This window comes from Mobula hypostoma, chromosome 12, assembly GCF_963921235.1.
Source record: "Mobula hypostoma chromosome 12, sMobHyp1.1, whole genome shotgun sequence".
Taxonomy (NCBI): domain Eukaryota; kingdom Metazoa; phylum Chordata; class Chondrichthyes; order Myliobatiformes; family Myliobatidae; genus Mobula; species Mobula hypostoma.
In genome coordinates, this window is record NC_086108.1 from 23,768,307 (window position 1) to 23,788,409 (window position 20,103).

Sequence of the window (20,103 nt, forward strand, 5' to 3'; positions counted from 1 at the left end):
GATTAACCTTTGCTTTTTAAACCATTTTTACACAGTTGTGCGTCATTCAGCGTGTATTTATCTACTTCTTAAAGTCTCACAACAGTGCCACGTCCTGACAGGTGAGCTGTATCCTGAAAGCTTGACAACTTACCTTTTGTGTTTCATTATCACTAAGCAGTTCATAAAGTGGTGCTGCCTTGGTGACTTCCAGCAACACAGGTTCTTCTTGCATATTCTGACCCCCTTTTGGATGACACAAGTGACAGGAGGTTGGGCAACCTCCCCTGTTTTCACAGTACATTCTCACTCCAGATGCCATGAGCTCATCACCAGAATCAAGAAGGCTACCAATGTAGGCTGGAAAAGTTAAAGATTTTGGATCCTTTTCATGCTCTTCTGACTCATCAGATGGAGAATTGCCTGTACAAATAAATAGATGATATTTTAGCACAAGGCATAAGTAGACATAATCAGCAAGTGCCTTTAGAACCCAACGAAGTGTGTAATTTGTACAATTAATAACACAGAACCAAAACAAGCTAATCATCTATTAGCCTATTATCTACACTAAACCCATTTACCCACATTAGTTCCATCGCCTTCAAAGCTCTGATGATTCACTTCAACAGGAGGGATGAAAAACTGAACAAGAATAATTAGTGACCAAATTACCACATCGCAAATTCAATTCCAAGAGTATTCAGTTCTGATCACCACTTTATAGGAAGGATTTAGAGAGGCTGCGAAGGAGATTTACCAGGATGCTGTCTGGATTAGGGAGCATGTCTTCTGAGAAGAAGTTGATCGAGCTAGAACGTTTCACTTTGGAGTAAAAGAGGGTGAGAAGTGAATGGACAGAGGTAAATAAGATAATACACAGATCAAATGCATAGTGAGACACTATGCCCAGGACAGAAATGGCCAAACAAGAGGGCATAATTTTAATGAGATTGGAGGAATGTATAGGGGAGTGGGTAATGTCAGTGCAAGCCTTTATGCAGAGGGTGATGAGTGCCAGGGGTGGTGGTAGATGCAGATACATTAGGATGATTTGTAAAACTCTTAAATAGGTACATGGATGGTAGAATAATGGAGGGCTATGTGGGAGGGAAGGAACAGATTGACCTTAGAGTAGGTTAAAATGTTGGCACAATATTGTGGGCCGTAGGGCCTGTATTGTAGTGCTCTATGTTCTAGGAGACAAGATTGTGTCTTATACGTCAATATCCCAGCATGTAATTCTCTTATGTGTGGTGATACATCAGGGAAGAAGATTGATTTGCAAGCCTTGCAGAGATATCATAAAGTATTTTGCATTCAATGACTACTTGCCCTAACTTCAAACTCTGAGCTTCCCTATCTGCTCCACTCCCACAGTATTGCACTGGAGTGCGAGACTAGACTTTTGTGCCCAAGTTGCTGGAGAAGCCTTTGACTAAAACCCTCTTGACTCAAAAGCAAGAGTAATACTGACTTACCAAGAGCTGATGATGACACCAAAAAGGTTTTAAACATTAAATTCATATTTAACTTTCTTAGTTATCGCAACACATTGCTAAGAACCTTCAACCTCTAAAGTCAACTCCCTTGACATTGATAGATTTTCTATCCAATCATAAACACAAGTTGAACCAGAACCAAGCAAAAATATTAAGTGTTGTCCACCTTAAGACTGAAACAACAGAACCTGATGGTCAAGGAACACACACTCCATTCCCATCATTTTCCACACTGCCCACTTGCACACGTAACTCAGCCCCATATTTCCTTTTTACAATGGTTCCCATCCACTGTTCCCTTTTAGCTGCATAGGTATGCAGATGGACAGTCGCTGAAATGCTCCTGCGCACTTAACCTTTGTTGCTGCGCAATTGGGTTGCTGCTGTTAGCAGACTTCACGCCAAGTACCAGTGATAATAAACCTGATTCTGATGTTAATTTAAAGTGCCATGCAGTTTTCAGACTGTGTAAAAAAATTCCTGCTCAGAACATTGGTAGGTCCGCACAGCTATGAAAAAAATAGAGGGAACGTTAATCTCATCCTACACCCTTTATAAGTTTCAACATTCAAAACACATCCACCCATGGAAGTCACGAATGAAAAAAATCAACCTGAAACAAAGCTCTATTTTCTCTGTACAGATTGCTGCTCATGTGTTTCAGTAATTTATGCTTTTATTTCAAATGTCCAGAATCAAAAGTTGTTTCAATCCTTTCAGCCACCCAAATTCTACCCATCAAGCATCTCTGACCTAATGCGCAGTTGCCTCGTTTAGCAATATAATTAGATTTAATTTCTCATTTTCAACTTCATTTCTGCAACAGTTACTGTGCATCGATTTATATTCATTAAGTTTCTCAGCACTTCTTTACTATGTAACATAAATCATTATTGCTTAGTCTAGTTCAGCCTTAGTCAGCACGAGGTAATAATACTCCCAAGGGATTAACTGAAACACCTCATTGATAAGGAGTTATCAAATAATCTAATCTCATGGTAAACTATACCTCTCTTTCTCTCTCTCTACATTGCTGAGAAATAACACTATGATGCATTTAAAATTAGTATAGTCATAACAGACACGGAGAGTGAACAGAATCTTTGATATTGCTGCATGTGATGGTTTTGGAGTAGCTTTAAACTTCCTGCTAACTTAGAAGGATTCTCTCTGCAATAATTATATTCAAAATACTTAACTGTAAATGAATACTTCTGTCCTCTTATTTAGAACAGACTGTTATTAATCTGTCTGAAGTCTATTTTGATTTTACAAGTAGATTACTGTTTCAGTTAGTTTGACAAACCTGTCATTTTGGAAAACAATAGAACCTAATGTGAGTCAGACCATGTCCACTGACTGTAGCTGCAACTGAGTGCGCAGATACAACTTTCTTTGCACATTAAACATCGTTGACTGTTGGGTGCTTGTCATCAATTACGCTTGCTGATTTGACTCTAGCACACTACATAGACACACAGTATACTATATAATACAACTATCATATAGACAGAGTGACTTTTAAATTGTTCCTTTCAGGCCTAATGATATAATCACCGCAGTGGCTTTGTTACTCTTGTGGTATAATGTCTTTCCTGACGGAGGCAGTGTGTGGGGGGGGGGGTGCATGGTCAGTCTGACTGGCAGGTGACACTTGCAGCTGTGAAACAATCTCAGGTTCTGCAGCCCCCTCCATGGTGATTGTAGGAGTTGACCCTGTGACTGCAGGAAGTGGTTCTGACAGCCCTGGATACCTTTCTTTTGTAACAATTGACTCTGCTCACTTCAGCTGATCAATGTGCCATCTCCAGGTGTCATCAGACCTAATATCCACTGTATAGGAGAGTGGCCCAGTTCTGTCCTTAACCTTGCCAAGTACTCACTTTTATTCACCTCTGTAGCCCCTCAGCAGGACTTCTTGTCCAGGAGTGAAACATTGTTTGAGGAGCTCTCAATTTGTCTCAGCTGTTTGTCCTGCATACTCCTGAGAGAGCTTTTGAGGAGATCCAAGAGTGAGTGGAAGAGACGATCCAGAGACAGCATAACATGTGAGTTATTTGGTTGTAGAATGTGCTGCACAGCAATATGCAAGGAGGAAATTGCCAAGATTCTTATTCAGTGTAATGTACCCTGCTGACATTGCTCACAGTGCATCCTTTAGACCAGGGTTTCTCAATTGGGGTTCCGTGAGAAGTTGCTAGGGGTTTCGCGAGAGATCTTGATTTTAAAAAATAGTATTTTGAACTTCACACAACATGCTATGCTAGTGCTCACAGCGGCGGGCAGTGACTGAGCAGCCCCATTAGTAATCTCGTTAGAGGTCCAACAGCCCAGTATAGCGGTGAACAGTAGGACCGCATTTATTCTCAGTTACTGACACAAGATAGTGGAGGCTGTTGATAACTGCTGAGCACTGTATTGCATGGAGGGGAGGGCAGTAGGCTGATGGTGAGCTCTGTATTGCACAGAGGGGAGAATGGTACGTAGCTTGGGTCAGATAGATAAGTCCCCTGGTCCTGATAGAATGTAACCCATGTATTGAAAGAAATGGCAGATAATTTACCAAAACCGTCTGGACTCTGGGGAGGTCCCGATAGAAGGTAGATGTCACGCCAGTGTTCGAAAAAGGATGTAGGCAGAAGGAAGGTAACTATAAGCTAGTTAGTTTAATGTCTGTAGTTGGGAAAAATTCTTGAAGCTATCAATAAAGAAGAAATAGCGAGGCATCTGGAAAGAAATGGATCCGTCAGGCAGGTGCAGCATGGATTCAGCAAAGGCAGGTCCTGTTTGACAACAACTGGAGTTCTTTGAGGATATAACAAGTGCACAGAGGGGTACAGATGGACGTTATTTACTTGGATTGCCAGAAGGTGTTTGTTAAGGATAAAAGTCTTATCCATAGATAAGGATGCACAGAGTTGGAGGTGATGTATTAACTTTGATAGACGATTAGTTAACCAATAGAAAGCAGAGTTGGGATACATGGGTGTTTCTCCGGCTGGTAATCAGTGATGAGCCGTGTGCTGCTGGGGTCGGTGCTGGGCCCACAACTGCTCACGATATACATTTATGACCTGGAAGAGGGGACCAAGTGTAAATTATCTAAGTTTGCTGATGACACTGATTATCAACTGGAAGGTTGATAATTGATGAGTGCTGTATTGTATGGAGAGGAGGCTGGCAGGCTGATGAGGAGCACGAAGTGCGTTTTCCAAGCAATGAATGGACTTGCCCAACTTGGACTTTGTCGACAGCCTCTCCATCACGAATTACCTCCCCAACTTCCCCTTACACGCCGACAACTGACTTATAGGAGCGAACAACTACCAGTATAGAAGATTGGTGGGAAATTTTCATTCTAAAGATGGTCCAGTATAGCGATTTTTGAAGCAGTGGTGTGAGATGGAAGAGGAGTATTCTAAGCTTAGGATTGCGGACAGTTCTGGTAAAATTAATGATGAAGAATTACAACCTTCTGGGTCATTTCACTGCACTGGAGCAACAACGGATTCAAAAGGCCTGTCTTTTTGTAAAGATATGGTACCGGCTGATCACTTTAGTCCCATGCACTGCTTTTGTCTTCAAGACCCAGAAGAGGCTGGTGGACTTCTTCTGGGGCAACAGGAAACACTGGGTCTCCGCTGTGGTCCTGAGTCTTCCAATCACGGAGGGCAGTCAGTCATTGGTCTGTGTGCGCATTCAGCTGCCAGCTCTCCACCTCAGGACCCTGCAGAGATACCTGTACAGTGACTAACTTCGGAGAAGGCATGCGCTGGTGTTGCACTTTCTCCGCCAGGGACACTGCCTGCAGGAGGGGATGTGGCTTCTAGCGGACAGCATCAGCCGCTGCTGCTTTGAGGGAGCTACCTTGCTTTTACCAAGAGCTGGTGAGGGTATAGGGTCTAGTCTCATCCTGAAAGGATGCTTCTGCGCCGGTGGGGGACAGTGTGCTAGCTGCAAGGCGGACTGGTTCCCATCCTATTATGGTGGGTGCTGACGGGGCTTGGGGAAGTGGAGAGTTTCTGGCTGCACCACCATCTGATGTGCTGCAAGTGCTCGTTGGATGCAGGCCCCGGGATACTATGCAGGAGAGGGTCCCGGATAGCATGAGCCATCTCGCAGGGATGCCCACCGTGTCCTTCCGTGACGCTCCAAAGCATTTCTTGCTTTTGCACACCCTTCACTTCCTTGCCTTCGTTGCCAACCGGACTTGCCTTGGCAATCTGTTGTACCATCTAGCAGTGGGGAAGGTCCCCACTGGAAATTTCTTCATGCAGAGGTCCTTCCCCAGTACACTGGGGGCCTGGGGCAGAAGGTATTGCACAGGGCAGTACCATACATCAGGTTTTAAAAGCAGGCTCACTGACACCCTATCCACCTGTCCATTCTGTGGCCAGGAGACAGTGCACTACGTTTTTATGGAGTGTGAGAGGTTGCAGCCCCTGTTTGAGTATCTGAAGGGACTGCTGCTCAGGTTGTTTGCAGTTCAGCCCCGCACTCCTTATATACGGGCACCCAGTACGAAAGGGTGCGGGTCGCGAGGAGGATTTACTGGTGGGTTTGCTTCTCTGCCTGGCCAAGATGGTCTAGCTGATCGAAAGTCAAGGTCAACCCCCGCCCCCCGCCTTTCCAAGGATACGTTTGTGCCCAGCTGTCCTTGGAGAGGGAGCATGCGGTCTCGATGGGTAGAGTGGGGGGTTTCCGGGAGTGGTGGGGCTTCCAGGGAATGACTTTTGTAGATTGAAAATGGACACCAGTGGTTGATGATCTGTAATGAGCAAAAACCTTGTCCCACACCTCTCTGTCAATCTGTGTGTAATTTTTCCTGCAGCAGTAAGGGAATATGATGCAAAGTCAATAGGTCATTCATTTCCATCACCTATAAGAGGTTTGCACCTATACCTGTTGTGCCGAAAGTTAAGGGCTGTTCGCAGTTCCGATAGAAATAAACCTTTCACAAGCATTGCTGCACACAACACACGTTATTGCTAAGGTACAACAAGTGGTACTGAGCTCACAAGCACACCTGAGCCTGTTTAACTGCATCACCCGGTTCCATTTGGTCCACAGTGTCAGTCGCATTCTAACTTGTGGTGAGCCCAAATCCAAGAGACCTCACCAACTTTTTATACCCCATTCTCATTCTTTTATACCCTGGTCACTTCTCTCCACCCTTACGTGGGTCGATCCTTTGTCCAGGTTGACCCATCATGTGACTGTTGGGTACCAGCCTACAAAGCACCCAGGACATCTTCAGGGAGCGGAGTCTCAGAAAGGCAGCATCCATTATTAAGGACCTCCAGCACCCAAGGCATGCCCTTTTCTCACTGTTACCATCAGGAAGGAGATACAGAAGCCTGAAAGCACACACTCAGCAATTCAGGAACAGCTTCGTCCCCTCTGCCATCTGATTCCAAAATGGACATTGAAGTTTTCGACACTACCTCACTTTTTTTTTAATATACAGTATTTCTGTTTTTTGCACATTAAAAAAAAATCTATTCAATATACATAATTCATTTACTTGTTTTTTATTATTTTTTTTTCTTCTTCTCTGCTAGATTATGTATTGCATTGAACTGCTGCTGCTAAGTTAACAAATTTCACATCACATGCCGGTGATACTAAACCTGATTCTGATTCTGACTATTGCCTTGGGCACTACAGGCTCAGGTCTGTAGAGACAACACCTTGGTCACCTAGCACCCAGGCCACCCTTCCCCCGCACATCACACATCTGATCCCAGCAATTATTCCGTGCACTCTGGATGACATTTTCGGATTCTTACAACAATACGAGGCATCACAGGCAAACTTCACTGGATGATGTGGATCATAACGTGTGAGTACAGTGTCTGATGTCACCATTCCCTTTACCTTTTGGAAAGCCATTTCTTCCTGATCTGTAGTAATGAGTTCAAGGGTGGAGCACAGTAGCCAGGTTCAGCAGGAACTTGTTACAGTAATTCACATTCCTAAAAAGGACCGGACCTGTGACAATCCTTTGGCCTTGGGGCATCCACCACTGCTTGAATTTTCTCAGCAAATCTTCGTAATCCTTGTGGATCAGTGATGTGACCGCATTTATGTGATGCTTGGTTTAAAAAATTCACACTTGTTGCGTTGTGCTCTAAGCGCTGTGCTTTCATCTTTTTAACACTATTTGGAGATCTTCACTAGTAACAATGACATCATCCAGGTAACACTGAATGCCTGGCCAGCCTTACTTCACCTGGTCCATAGCTTTCTGTCAGAAAGCAGGTGCAGATGCTACTCCAAAAATAAGCCCATTAGAGTGATAAAGCCCTTTGTTGGTGTTTATGGTGAAAAACAACTCTTCATCTATCTCTATCTGAAGGTAGGCTGCAAATAAGTCCACTTTGCTGAAGTCTTTTCCTCCAGAATCGTTTGCAAATATATGCTATATCTAGGGCAGGAGGCATTGATCCACTTTCAGTACTGTGTTGATGGTGACCTTAAAATCATAGATCCTGACACACCCATTCTTCTTTTCTACTGAGACCACTGGCATTGCTTATGGTACAATAATAGTTGCTTATTATCCACTCAACCTTGGAAAGAATTCCTTCAGCCTCTATGAGATCTAGCTTACTGGCTACTTTATCGCAGATGGTATGAAGAACTGGGTGAGCTTTGTAAAACTTGGGTGTGAAATTTTCATGTAACACTACTTTATCCTTGATATGTTTGAGTTTCCCAATGTTATTCTTGAACACTGCTGTGGCATCATCCAGTACCTTTCCTAATTTGCTTTCAGTTATCTCTATTGCAAGGGATGTGGCATACAAATGGAGGAGGAATCTCCAGTCAAGTTGAGGTGTTTCATCCAATCATGGACCCATAATGCTATTTTTGCCACATACAAGCCCAATGTGGGTTGTTGGTTATTGTATTTCACTGTTAAAAATGTCATTCCCACAAGAGTTATCTTTTCTCCAGTATAAGTTATTAGTTGGCTATCTGTAGGCTTCAGTTCATTATCTTTGAAATGCCATTCGTTCTGATTTTGTGGAATGATTAAAACAGCCAAGCCAGTGTCCAATTCAATTTTAATTAAATTGCTTTTCAATTCTGGTGTGAGCCATATTGCTTGTCTCTTTCTTATTAGTTTTCACCTTGTAAATCTTAAAATTTCTCAGCCGTGTCACTCTCATCACTATCAGATTTTTCATCAACAGCAAGTAGATTAGTGTTCTTTTAGAAACTGCAACTTGACTTTTTATCTTTATCTCTTCCCTGTGCAGTCCATTTATTTCTGTCTGTCTGACATGCTCTTTGTACTGTATGTGTTCTACTTTGTTGCATTTTCTGCGAGTTTCGACTTTAAACCTGGCATTGGTCCGGTGTATATGAGCCCCCGCCACACCTGTAACACGATTTGTTTGGCCAGGCAGGTTTCTGTTTAGATGTTGTAATTTCATGCTCACCGTCATTTCTGACTGCAACTCCATGTGTCCCTGGGCGCTGTTTCCATTGATACAGCAATTTCAACTGCTCTTTCAAATGTCAGTTGTACTTTAGTTAGGGGCCATTTTTGAATGTTTTCTTGTAAGATTCCACAAACTAAGTGATTGCTCAGTGCATCATTAAGCCCATCAGTGAACTCGGACAGTTTCTTCAATGGATAATAGGAGGGATAGCAATGTAGGTCCATGATTAGCTGAGATATCTATAACTTGACTGGAGATCCATCCACTATTTGCATGCCTCATTCCTGCAATAGAGTTAACTGAAAACAAATTAAGGAGTCTGAATTGGACAATCCACACCAGTTGTGCATAAAAAGAGCTACTTCTCAATCAGGGTGGTGATCGAGATTTCAAAGGCAGAATTTTGCAGCAGTTTCTCAGAGCAAAGGAGAAACCAGTGAGGAAGAAGCATTACATAGAAAGAGCTACCTTCCAGTCAGGTCCATGTTCAAGATTTAAAAATCAGAGCTTCAGGCCAGTTATCTCTGAGTTGGACAATCTACACCAGGGTTGCGTGAAAAGAGCTACTCTTTAATCAGGGTGGCGATTGAAATTTCAAAGACAGAGTTTTGCAGCAGTTTCTCTGAGTTTAGGAGCAACTGATCAGCAAGAGGCATTCATTAGAAAGGAGGAGTACAGTTAATGCAAGTGCAACCATTCTTGTGCAGTATGCCAGTCTTTAGAGTGGCTTTGGCTCATCAGGCTTGGGTGAGGTAGATTGTCTTATAAGTTACTCTCTCTGTGTTCTTATTTGTTCATCCATCAACTATCAGTGCATAGTATAGTGACAATGGCTCCAGGGGCAGTGTTTTGAACTGTGTGTGGGATGTGGCAAGTCTGGGATATCTCCAGTCTCCCAGATGAACATATCTGCACCAGGTGTACTGAGTTACATGTTTCCAGAGAACATATTAAGTAACTGGAGCTGCAGATCAATGACCTTCAACTCATATGGGAAGATGAGGAGGTGATAGACAGGAGTTACAGGAAGAGAGTTACCCCTAGGTTACAGGAGACGGGTAACTAGGTGACTGTCAGGAGAAGCAGGGGAACATATACAGCAAGTGCAGAATACACCTGTGGCCATTCGCTTAATAATAAGTATATAAGTTTAGATACTATTGAGTGGGTGATCTCCCAAGGGAGAAGCCACAGAAAATAGGTCTCTGGCACTGAGTCTGGTGCTGTGGCTCAGAAGAGCAGAGAGGTGGAGGACTGCAGTGTTGATAGGAGATTCTTTAGTCAGAGGGACAGATGTAGAGACATGCGGATGGTATGTTGCCTCCCTGGTGCCAGGATCAGGAATAACTCGGATCGTGTCCTTAGTATTCTCAAAGGTGAGGGTGAGCAGCCAGAAATCTTGGTAAATATTGGCATCAATGACATTGGTAGACAAGGAGAGGAGGTCCTGGAGAGAGATTTTAGGGAGCTATGTAGAAATCTGAAAACAGGACCTCCAGGGTAGTAACCTCTGGATTGCTGCCTATGCCACGTGCCAATGAGGGGCAGGGGTCTAGATTTATGGATCATTGGGATCTCTTCGGGGGAAGGTTCACCCTATACAAAAGGGATGGGTTACACCTGAACCCAAGGTGGTCCAATATCCTTATGGGCAGTTGTTCAGATCGGTTTAAACTAATTTGTCAGGGGGATGGGAACTAGAGCAATAGTGCTGAATGTGAGATAGTTGGGGTGCAAACACAGGCAATGTATAGTGAGACTCCTAACAAGGAGAGGCTAATGATAGGGAAAAACTGCAGTCAATAGGATGAGTTGCAACATAAAAGGCAGTCAAAATCGAGAAGGGTGAACACAAGACTAAATGCGCGCAGTATACGGAATAAGGTCAACAAACTTGTAGCACAATTACAGATTGGCAAGTATGATGTTGTAGACATCACTGAATCATGGCTGAAAGAAGATTATTGTTGGGAGCTTGACGTCCAAGGATACACATTGTATCAAAAGGATAGGCAGGAAGGCAGAGGGGGGTGATGTGGCTCTGTTGGTAAAAAATGAAATTAAATCATTTGAAAGAAGTGACCAAGGATCAGAAGGTGTTGAATCATTGTAGATAGAGCCAAGGAACTGCAAGGGTAAAAAGACCCTGATGGGAATTGTATACAGAGCCACAAACAGTAGTAAGGATGTGATCTACAAGTTACAATGGAAGATAGAAAATGCAAGCCAAAAGGGCAAAGTTACAATAGTAATGGGGGACACTGTGCAGGTTGACTCTATGGTTGAGAAGGCAAACAGTGCATTGGCCTTCATCAACTGTGGGATTGAGTTTAAGAGCCGAGAGGTAATGTTGCAGCTATATAGGACTCTGGTCAGACCCCACTTGGAGTACTGTGCTCAGTTCTGGTCACCTCACTACAGGAAGGATGTGGAAAAGACAGAAAGGGTGCAGGGGAAATTTACAAGAATGTTGCCTGGATTAGGGAGCATGCCTTATGTGAGTAGGTTGAGTGAACTTGGCCTTTTCTCCTTGGAGTGACGGAGGATGAGAGGCAACCTGATAGAGGTGTATAAGATGATGAGAGGGATTGATCATGTGGATAGGCAAAGGTTTTTCCCCAGGGCTGAAATGGCTAACACGAGAGGGCACAGCTTTAATGGCTTGGAAAAAAAGTACAGAGGAGATGTCGGGGGTAAGCTTTTTTACGCAGAGAGTGGTGAATGTGTGGAATAGGCTGCCGACAATGGTGATGGAGGCAGATATGATAGGGTCTTTTAAGATACTCCTGGATAGGTACATGGAGCTTAAAAAAACTGGAGGGCTGTGGGTAACCCTAGATAATTTCTAAAGTAAGTACATGTTCATCACAGCATTGTGGGCTGAAGGGCATGTATTGTGTTGTAGGTTTTCTATGTTTCTATGTTTCAATATACAGGTAGATTGGGAAAATCAGGTTGTTGCAGGATTCCAAGAGGGGTAATTTCTAGAAACCGTATGAGATGTCTTTTTAGAGCAGCTCAAGATTGAGCCCACTGGAGGATCAGCTTTTCTGGATTGGGTGTTGTGCAGTTAACCAGAATTGATTAGAGAACTTAAGGTAAAAAAAAAATCCATGGGCAAAGTGATCATAATATGATAGACTTCATCCTGAAATTGAGAAGGAGGAGCTAAAGTCAGATGTATCAGTATCACAGTGGAGTAAAGGAAATTACAGAGGTATGAGAGAGGAGTTGGCTGGAATTGATTGGAAAAGAGCACTGGCATGGATGACGACAGAGCAGCAACAGCTGGAAGCAATTTGGAAGGCACAGAATATATACCTCCCAAAGAGGAATAAGCATTCCAGAGGCAAGATGACACAGCCATGGATAACAGGGGAAGTCAAAGCCAACATAAAAGCCAAAGAGAAGGCATATAATAGAACAAAAAATAGTGGGAAGTTAGAGTATTGGGAAGCTTTTAAATACCAACAGAAGGCAACTAAAAGACGTTATTAAGAAGGTAAAGATGGAATGTGAAAATAAGTTTGCCTTATTGAAGAGGACACCAAAAGTTTATTTAGATACATAAAGTGTGAAAAAGAGGTGAGAGTGGATATTAGACCACGGGAAAAGCAGGCTGCAGAGGTAGTAATGGGCAAACCGAATGAGTATTCTGCATCAGTCTTCACTGTGAAAGACACTAGCAGTATGGTTGAAGTTCTAGGTGTCAGGGGTCATGAAGTGTGTGAAGTTACCATTACTAGGGAGAAGGTTCTTGGGAAACTGAAAGGTCTGAAGGTAGATAAGTCATGTGAACAGACGGTGTACACAGGGTGCCAAAAGAAGTGGCTGAAAAGATTGTGTAGGCGTTAGTAATGATCTTTCAAGAATCACTAAATTCTGGAATGGTTCTGGAAGACTGAAAAATTGCAAATATCACTCCACTCTTCAAGAAGGGAGTGAGGCAGAAGAAAGGAAATTATAGGCAGTTAGTTTGACCCCAGTGGTTGGGAAGACGTTGGAGTCGATTACTAAAGATGGGGTCTCAGGGTACTTGAAGGAACATGATAAAATAGATCATAGTTAGCATAGTTTACTCAAGGGAAAATCTTACTTTACAAATCTGTTGGAATTCTATGAAGAAATAACAAGCAGAATAGACAAAGGAGAATTAGTTGATGTATCATTGGATTTTCAGAAGATATTTGACAAGATGCCACACATGAGGCTGCTTAACAAGCTACGAGCCCATGATAGTACAGGAAAGATTGTAGAATGAACAAAAAAGTAGCTGATTGGCAGGAGGCAAAGTGTGGGAATGAAGGAAGCCTTTTCTGGTTGGATGCTGGTAACTAGTTGTCTTCCACGGGAGTCTGTGTGGGGACAGATTCTTATTACGTTATATGTCAATGATTTGGATGATGGAATTAATGGCTTTTGCGAAGTTTGCAGATGATATGAAGATAGGTAGAGGAGCAGGTAGTTTTGAGAAAATAGAGAGGCTACAGAAGGAGTTAGACAGATTAGAAGATTGGGCAAAGACATGGCAGATGGAATACAGTATCGGGAAGTGTATGGTCATGCACTTTGGTAGAAGGTAAAGGGTTGACTATTTTCTAAATGGAGAGAAAATACAAAAAACTGAGGTGCAGGACACCCTAAAAGATAATTTGCAGGTTGATTCTGTGGTGAGGGAGGCAAATACAATGTTATTATTCACTTCAAGAGAAGAGGAATATACACGTTTGTAAAAGCAAGGATGTAATGTTAAGACTTGGTAAAGCACTGGTGAGACCTTATTTGGAGTATTGTGAGCCACTTGGGCTGCTTATCTCAGAAAAGATGCACTGAAACTTGAGAGGGTTCATCAGAAGTTCACAAAAATGATTCCAGGATTAAATGGTTTGTCATTCGATGGTTTTGTGCCTGTATTCACTGAAATTCAGAAGAATGAGGGTGACCTAATTGAAACCTATTGAATGGTGAAAGGCCTTGATAGAGGGGATGTGGAGAAGATGCTTCCTATTGTGGGAGAGTCTAAGACCAGTGGACACAGCCTCAGAATAAAGGTGCACCCTTTTTTAGAACCGAGATGAGGAGGAATTTCTTTAGCCAAGGAACAGTGAACCTGTGGTATTCATTGCCACAGGTAGTTGTGGAGACCATCTTTATGTATAATTAAGGCAGAGGTTGATAGATTCTTGATTGATCTAGGCAGGAAGGGATATGGGGGAAAGACAGGAGATTGAGGCTGAGAGGAAAATTGGATCAGCCATGATGAAATGGTGGAACAGAGTCAATGGGCCAAATGGCTTAATTCTGCTCTTGGAGCGTATGGTCCTATAGCTTAAAGTTTTCTGCAATAAACAATGGTCTTGGTTCTAAATGTTTCTGCATTATGTGCACAATATCAGCATAGCTCATTTTGGCAGGTTTGGTCGGAGCAGTTAAAGTTCTAAACTAACAGAGTGCTTTTCCATCCACTGTACTCAGCAACACTGGGATTTCTTTTTCATCAGCTATTTCACTTGCTTCAAAATACTACTGAATTTGTTCAGTATACATCATCCCATTTTCTGTTGTTCAATTGAACATCTCTATCTTTCTGACATAGCCAACTATTTTTATTTATTATTGCCCAGTACTCACAGTTATAAATCCATGGCCGTACTTGTTGCTTGTTAGTTTCATTTTTTTTGTGCTATTTCTTTTAACTTGAATGTCTCTCTCCCTCCCAAAGAAAAATGTGCTGTGCTTCCACAGGTAGGTAGCCATCTCAGGTTTGTTTAAAACGTCATCCTCACGACTGTTAGGTTTTGTGTCTCCTGAAACTAACTGAATGAAAAATACAGGAGTCGGATTTGCCCACTTAGCTTTTTTCCCTTTTTTTCAGTAAGACACTCACATATGATGTGGTGGTGTAATGATGTTTGCTATTCACAAACTTCTTATATATAACCGATAATGAATTAAGTAAACAAAGAATGTTTAATCAAACAATAATTTACAATATTACTCAAATATTACTGAAATATTTTGTACACTACAAGGTGTTCTTCAATACAAACTGCCTGGACTAACTTTATCTGCTCTCTTGACTGTATTAATTCTTAGCTAAATATCTCAAAATACATATGGGAACGAGATTGCTTCTGCATGTGAAATCAGCCTGAGTGCAATAATGGGCAATTTTTAGGATTGATTTCAGTCTGTCAATGGTCAGAGTCTTCATAGTGTTATCAAAAGCCTGAATGTACAGGTTTTGGCCATTCTGAAAGGTGTTGAGCGAACAAAGGGAGCTGAACTGGAAATGTATTTTATGCAGCATGAGCACAACTCAATTTCTTGTCTCTAAGTTAGCAAGAAAAAAAATCTTCGGTGTTGCTCGGTTGTAGTAGCATTTGTTTACAATGTAGAGGTCTTCAAACAATCACTTGGCCTTTCACTGGTACGTACAAAAAGCCCAGTACCTGTATAAGGCAGGTAACAGATGTTGGATTATTACCTGTGCCTTTATCATGTTGGATATAGCTGAGATATGATTAGAGCAGTGTTATAAACTACATTGTGAATTCTTTTTCTACACAAGAAACGACCCTTTTTTAAGTTATTAAAGCTTCCAGCCTTTCATTTATAATGTAGCAAAACAAAACTGTGAATTGGAACGTTAAAACAGCTGATTATCTCCAGAAATCAAGTAATATTTTGCCGATAATCTGTAAAGTGTGGTGAAAGGATATGAAATTCTAAACTCTAGGAATCTGGTCACGTCACATCAATAGTGCCCAAGTGGATTAGTTTAATGATGAGGATGAGTCAGTAATTAACTGCACCACTTCTGCGGTTTTTGCTTCATCAACATGCTTACTGTTGTGGGGGTAGCAATGCCATCCTGTAACAACCCAGAGCTACAGAAACATCAGTAGAAGCTTTGAAGACCTCACCCCTGGGAGATCAAAAATCTTCACCTAGAAGATGTAAGACAGGCTATACCTGGGGACAATTTGAAAGACTGGCCCAGTACAGAGGACTCTGGTGAGCTGCTTTCGGCAGCCTATACCCCTGTCGGACTGATGGGGTTAAGAAGAACAAGCTTACTGTGGGCTATTCAAATTACTTTTCTAAAAAAAACATTGAGTCAACGGGATTCTAAATTTAACATGTCCCAGGAAATTTCAGAACAAAAAGTCTGAATGCTTTATCTAAGTTTCTCAAGACTTTCTCGGATGGACTGTAATTGACAGTAACACCATTCAAGGATTGATACAAAGAAAATAGTTCACTCTTCCAGTCTGGTTCAGGGTCAAACTGTGCACCAGAGGGAGAAAGGAAATCTGCCAGGACCACCATAAGGATGCTTGGTAAGTGGTCTACTGCTGTTGTATCCTTCAGCTGTGAGAATCTTCACTTATTAGAATGACACAAAGATCATTTTTAAAAAATATTAATCAGTCTATAACAGTATTTAAGCATCGAAAATAAACAAAAGCCATGTCTTTGTATAGGGTATTTCCCACTTGCTCTGAAACGTACAGCTGAGATTTCGAGAGTTATTTAAAATAAGAACATTTCAAAATGTATATTTGTATATTTCATAGCAGCTGTCTGTCTTTTATAGCGAGTCTTGGACCCTTTGCCAGAAATGATCAAAGCTGCCAAAAAATATACTACCAGTATTTTCTGTCCTGATAATGGCTCCCCAGTAACTTTAAGAGATTCCTCTGTGCTGGCTTCAGTTGGACACCATTTGCTAGTTAGCAAAGTATTTCCACTTTTTTCTAAGCGGGCTATAATTTTACAATGGCATCTGCCAGAAATGTGACTTGACTTAGAACAAACTCCTTAAGGCAAGATAATTTAATCTGCCCCACCTCAAATCAAATCTTACAGTACAGTCTCTTAAGTAAAAAGCAGACACTTGAATACGAGCCCATTGGCATCTTATGAAACATCTGGGTCTTCAGTTGGTGAAAGCAAAAGGAAGTAAAATTCACAAAAAAAAAATTGAGCTCAGTCAATGATATTTGAGGGAATGTATGCTGCAATAAGCTGTAATTAGAAAGAGAATTCCCTAACCCTATGTGCCAAAACGATGCTTCTGCCTAATCTCTAAAGCAGCTTCCAAAGATAAGAGTAATCTTCAATTGATACAATCTCCAAAGCAGTTTTTGTTTGAAAGAAATGGATAAATTCATGAGCATAGGTGATGGGGCCAGCATTTATTACCCATCATTTTGTGCTGGCCTCAGCAAACGAGAATCAGCTTACCCCAAGGCCTTTCAAATCATTGTTGGAGATTTCAATCAGGACTGTTTGAAGAACTCTCTGCCCAATTATCATCAACATATCACCTGCAGCATTAGGGCTCCCAAAGCACTTGACTACTGTTAACTACGATTATAGGAATACCTTCTGTTCCATGCCTAAATTGCATTTCAGGAAATCTGATCACTTGGCTGTCCGCCTACCTGCATACCTGCAGAGGCTAAAGAGCATGGCTCCAGAGATAAGGGCAACAAAGGGGTGGTTGTGGGAGGCAGGAGAGGCTACAGGATGGTCTTGGGTCAGCGGACTGGACCATATTCAAGGACTCATCAGAGGATCTGAACGAATACACCACAGTTGGCAAGGATGTTATAAAAAATGTCCTAGATGCGTGTACCACAACAAAGTCATTCAGAGTCTTCCCCAACCAGAAGCCCTGGATAAACCATGAAATCCACAATCTACTGAGGTCCAGGTAAGAGGCATTCAGGTCTGGCGACCAAGTAAAATACAAGAGGTTCAGAAATGATCTCTGGAAACCATCTCACATACAAAGTAGCAATTCCAGACCAAATCTGAGTCACTGAAGGATGCTCAACAGCGGGGCTTGAAATGCTATCACCTCCTTTAAAGTGAAACTAAGTGACATAGGTGACAACAAGGCTTCATCCCCAGATGAGCTCATTGCCTTTTATGGTCACTTTTCAAAACAGGGAGGAACCTTCACCAACTCCCACAACCCCAATAACCCTGTGATTTCAGTCTCTGAAACTGATGTGAGAGCATCCTTCAGGAGGGTGAACCCACAGAAAGCATTCGGTACAGATGGGGTACCTGGCTGAGTACTAAAGACCTGTGCTGATGTGCTGATCAACTGATTGGTCTGTTCACTGATATCTTTAACCTCGTTATTTGGCGGTCTGAGGTACCCACCCGTTTCAAGCAGGTTTCATTTATACTGGTGCCTAAGAAGAACGTGCTAACCTGCTTCAATGACTATTATCCAGTAACACTTACATCCACTGTAAGGAAGTGCTTTGAGAGTTTGGTGATGAGGCAAATCAACTCCTGTCTGAGAAGCAACTAGGATCTGCTCTCAACTTGCCTATCATCATAACAGGTCTTCAGCAAATGCCATTTCATTGGCTCTTCACTCAATCCTGAAACATCTGGACAGCGAAGATACATACATCAATACGCTCTTTACTGACTACAGCTTGGCATTCAATATGATCATCTCCTCAAAACTAATCAAAAAGCTTTAAGACCTTGGCCTCAATATGCCCTTGTGAAACTGGATTCTCAATATTTTCACTTGCAAACCCCAGTCAGTTTGAATTGGCAACAACATCTCATCCACAATCTCCCTCAGCATAGGTGCACCACAAAGTTGTGTGCTTAGCCCTCTACTCTACTCACTTTATATGTGTAACTGTGGGGCTAAGCACAGCTCCAATGCCATATTTAAGTTTGCCAATGATACCACTGCCATTGGCCGAATCAATAGTGGCGACACAACAACCACCTCTCACTCATTGTCAGAAAAACCAGGAAGGTGACTATTGACTTCAGGAGGAGGAAACCAGAGATCAATAAACCAGTCATCACTGGGGGATCAGCGATGGAGAGGGTCAGCAACGTTAAATTCCTTGGTGTTAACATCTATTTCTATTTTTCCCAAAGGCAGATGAACAAAATCTGGGAATTCTGGCAAGCTCAAGGTTCAGCACTTCACCTTTTAACAAAATGTATTGCAGCCTTCCAGATTCAACACCCAACAATGTTAGATTACCAGTATTTCCAGCATTTTCATTCCAGAATTTGAGCATTCACAAATTTTTATCCAGCAATTTCAGAGAATTAGCCTAAACATCATCCAGTTGGACATTATGATCCTTTATGTCCTCTTACTCCCCTCTCTTTCTCCACACTATTACTCATATGGAATTTAATCCTTCCTGCTGTCCAGTCTTAAGCAGACCTCCACCCTTTCACCAAGCAGCCCCCTTCTACCATAGAACTTCATCTACATCCCAAAACTTGTTCCCAGTTTTAAAGCAAATGTCAAACTGAAACATTAATTATTATCCTCTCCATGACCTGCTGCTCCTCCAGTTTTATTCCAGAAATTAAAATTCTGGTCATTAATTCAGGGCCAAGATAAAACAAAACAATGGAACATGGAGTCCACACAGACATGCAAATTATAAGAGGAAAGGGGAACTAAGCACACTTTTATCAATACGTGAATGATAACATCATATATTTGGATTCATAAGCATATAAACAAGATCTAATGTAATAGCAATCAATTTGTGGTTTTCTCGACCTCATATTTGGTGATATATTGGGGCAGAGAAAAATTATCCTGAATAAATGAACTCACCTATCCTTGCCTCTGGGTAGGATAGTTTTCACTGAAGTTTACATTTCTACAACTAAAGGTGCAGAGTCAGACAGTGAGACAACAAAACTTGGGTAGAATTCTTTTTGCATAATCTCAGAACTCAGTAACCACTGACAATTTGGTTCCAAGTTAGATCAACAGAGAATTGCAAAATAAATTCCGCTTGGTTTGGAATTCAAACGGAGCTGTGACATGAGAGAAAGATGCAATAGAACAGCATGACATCAAATAATCACCACATTCAAGTAAAAAAGTAGAATTGCAGAATGTTCTTCTGATGAATGGCAACAGTCCAATGTGATATAAATGTTGTTTTTTTTTTACTCTGAAGGATCATTTGCAACACAACTTGCTGTTTACTCAGCAACACAGCGATAAAATATGCCTCACATGTTATTATTAATATATGGTTGGACCTCTCTGTGAAGTCAGTTGTTAAACTGTATAATGAGGTGCTGTGGAAGTTGGTGTTGATTGGTTTTAACATATAAATCTATAGAAGAGCAGTGAGCCTTGG

The 20,103-nt window shown here is 41.9% G+C and overlaps 1 protein-coding gene across 1 annotated transcript in view; it reads right to left on the reverse strand.

Annotated features, from left to right (window-relative positions):
* The window catches only part of astn1 (astrotactin 1), a 2,838,691-nt gene that overhangs the window by 199,316 nt on the left and 2,619,272 nt on the right, over nucleotides 1–20,103 (reverse strand). The window contains exon 17 of the mRNA XM_063063753.1: nucleotides 134–402. Coding sequence (XP_062919823.1) covers nucleotides 134–402 — 269 coding nt within the window. The remainder of the gene's footprint in view (nucleotides 1–133; nucleotides 403–20,103) is intronic.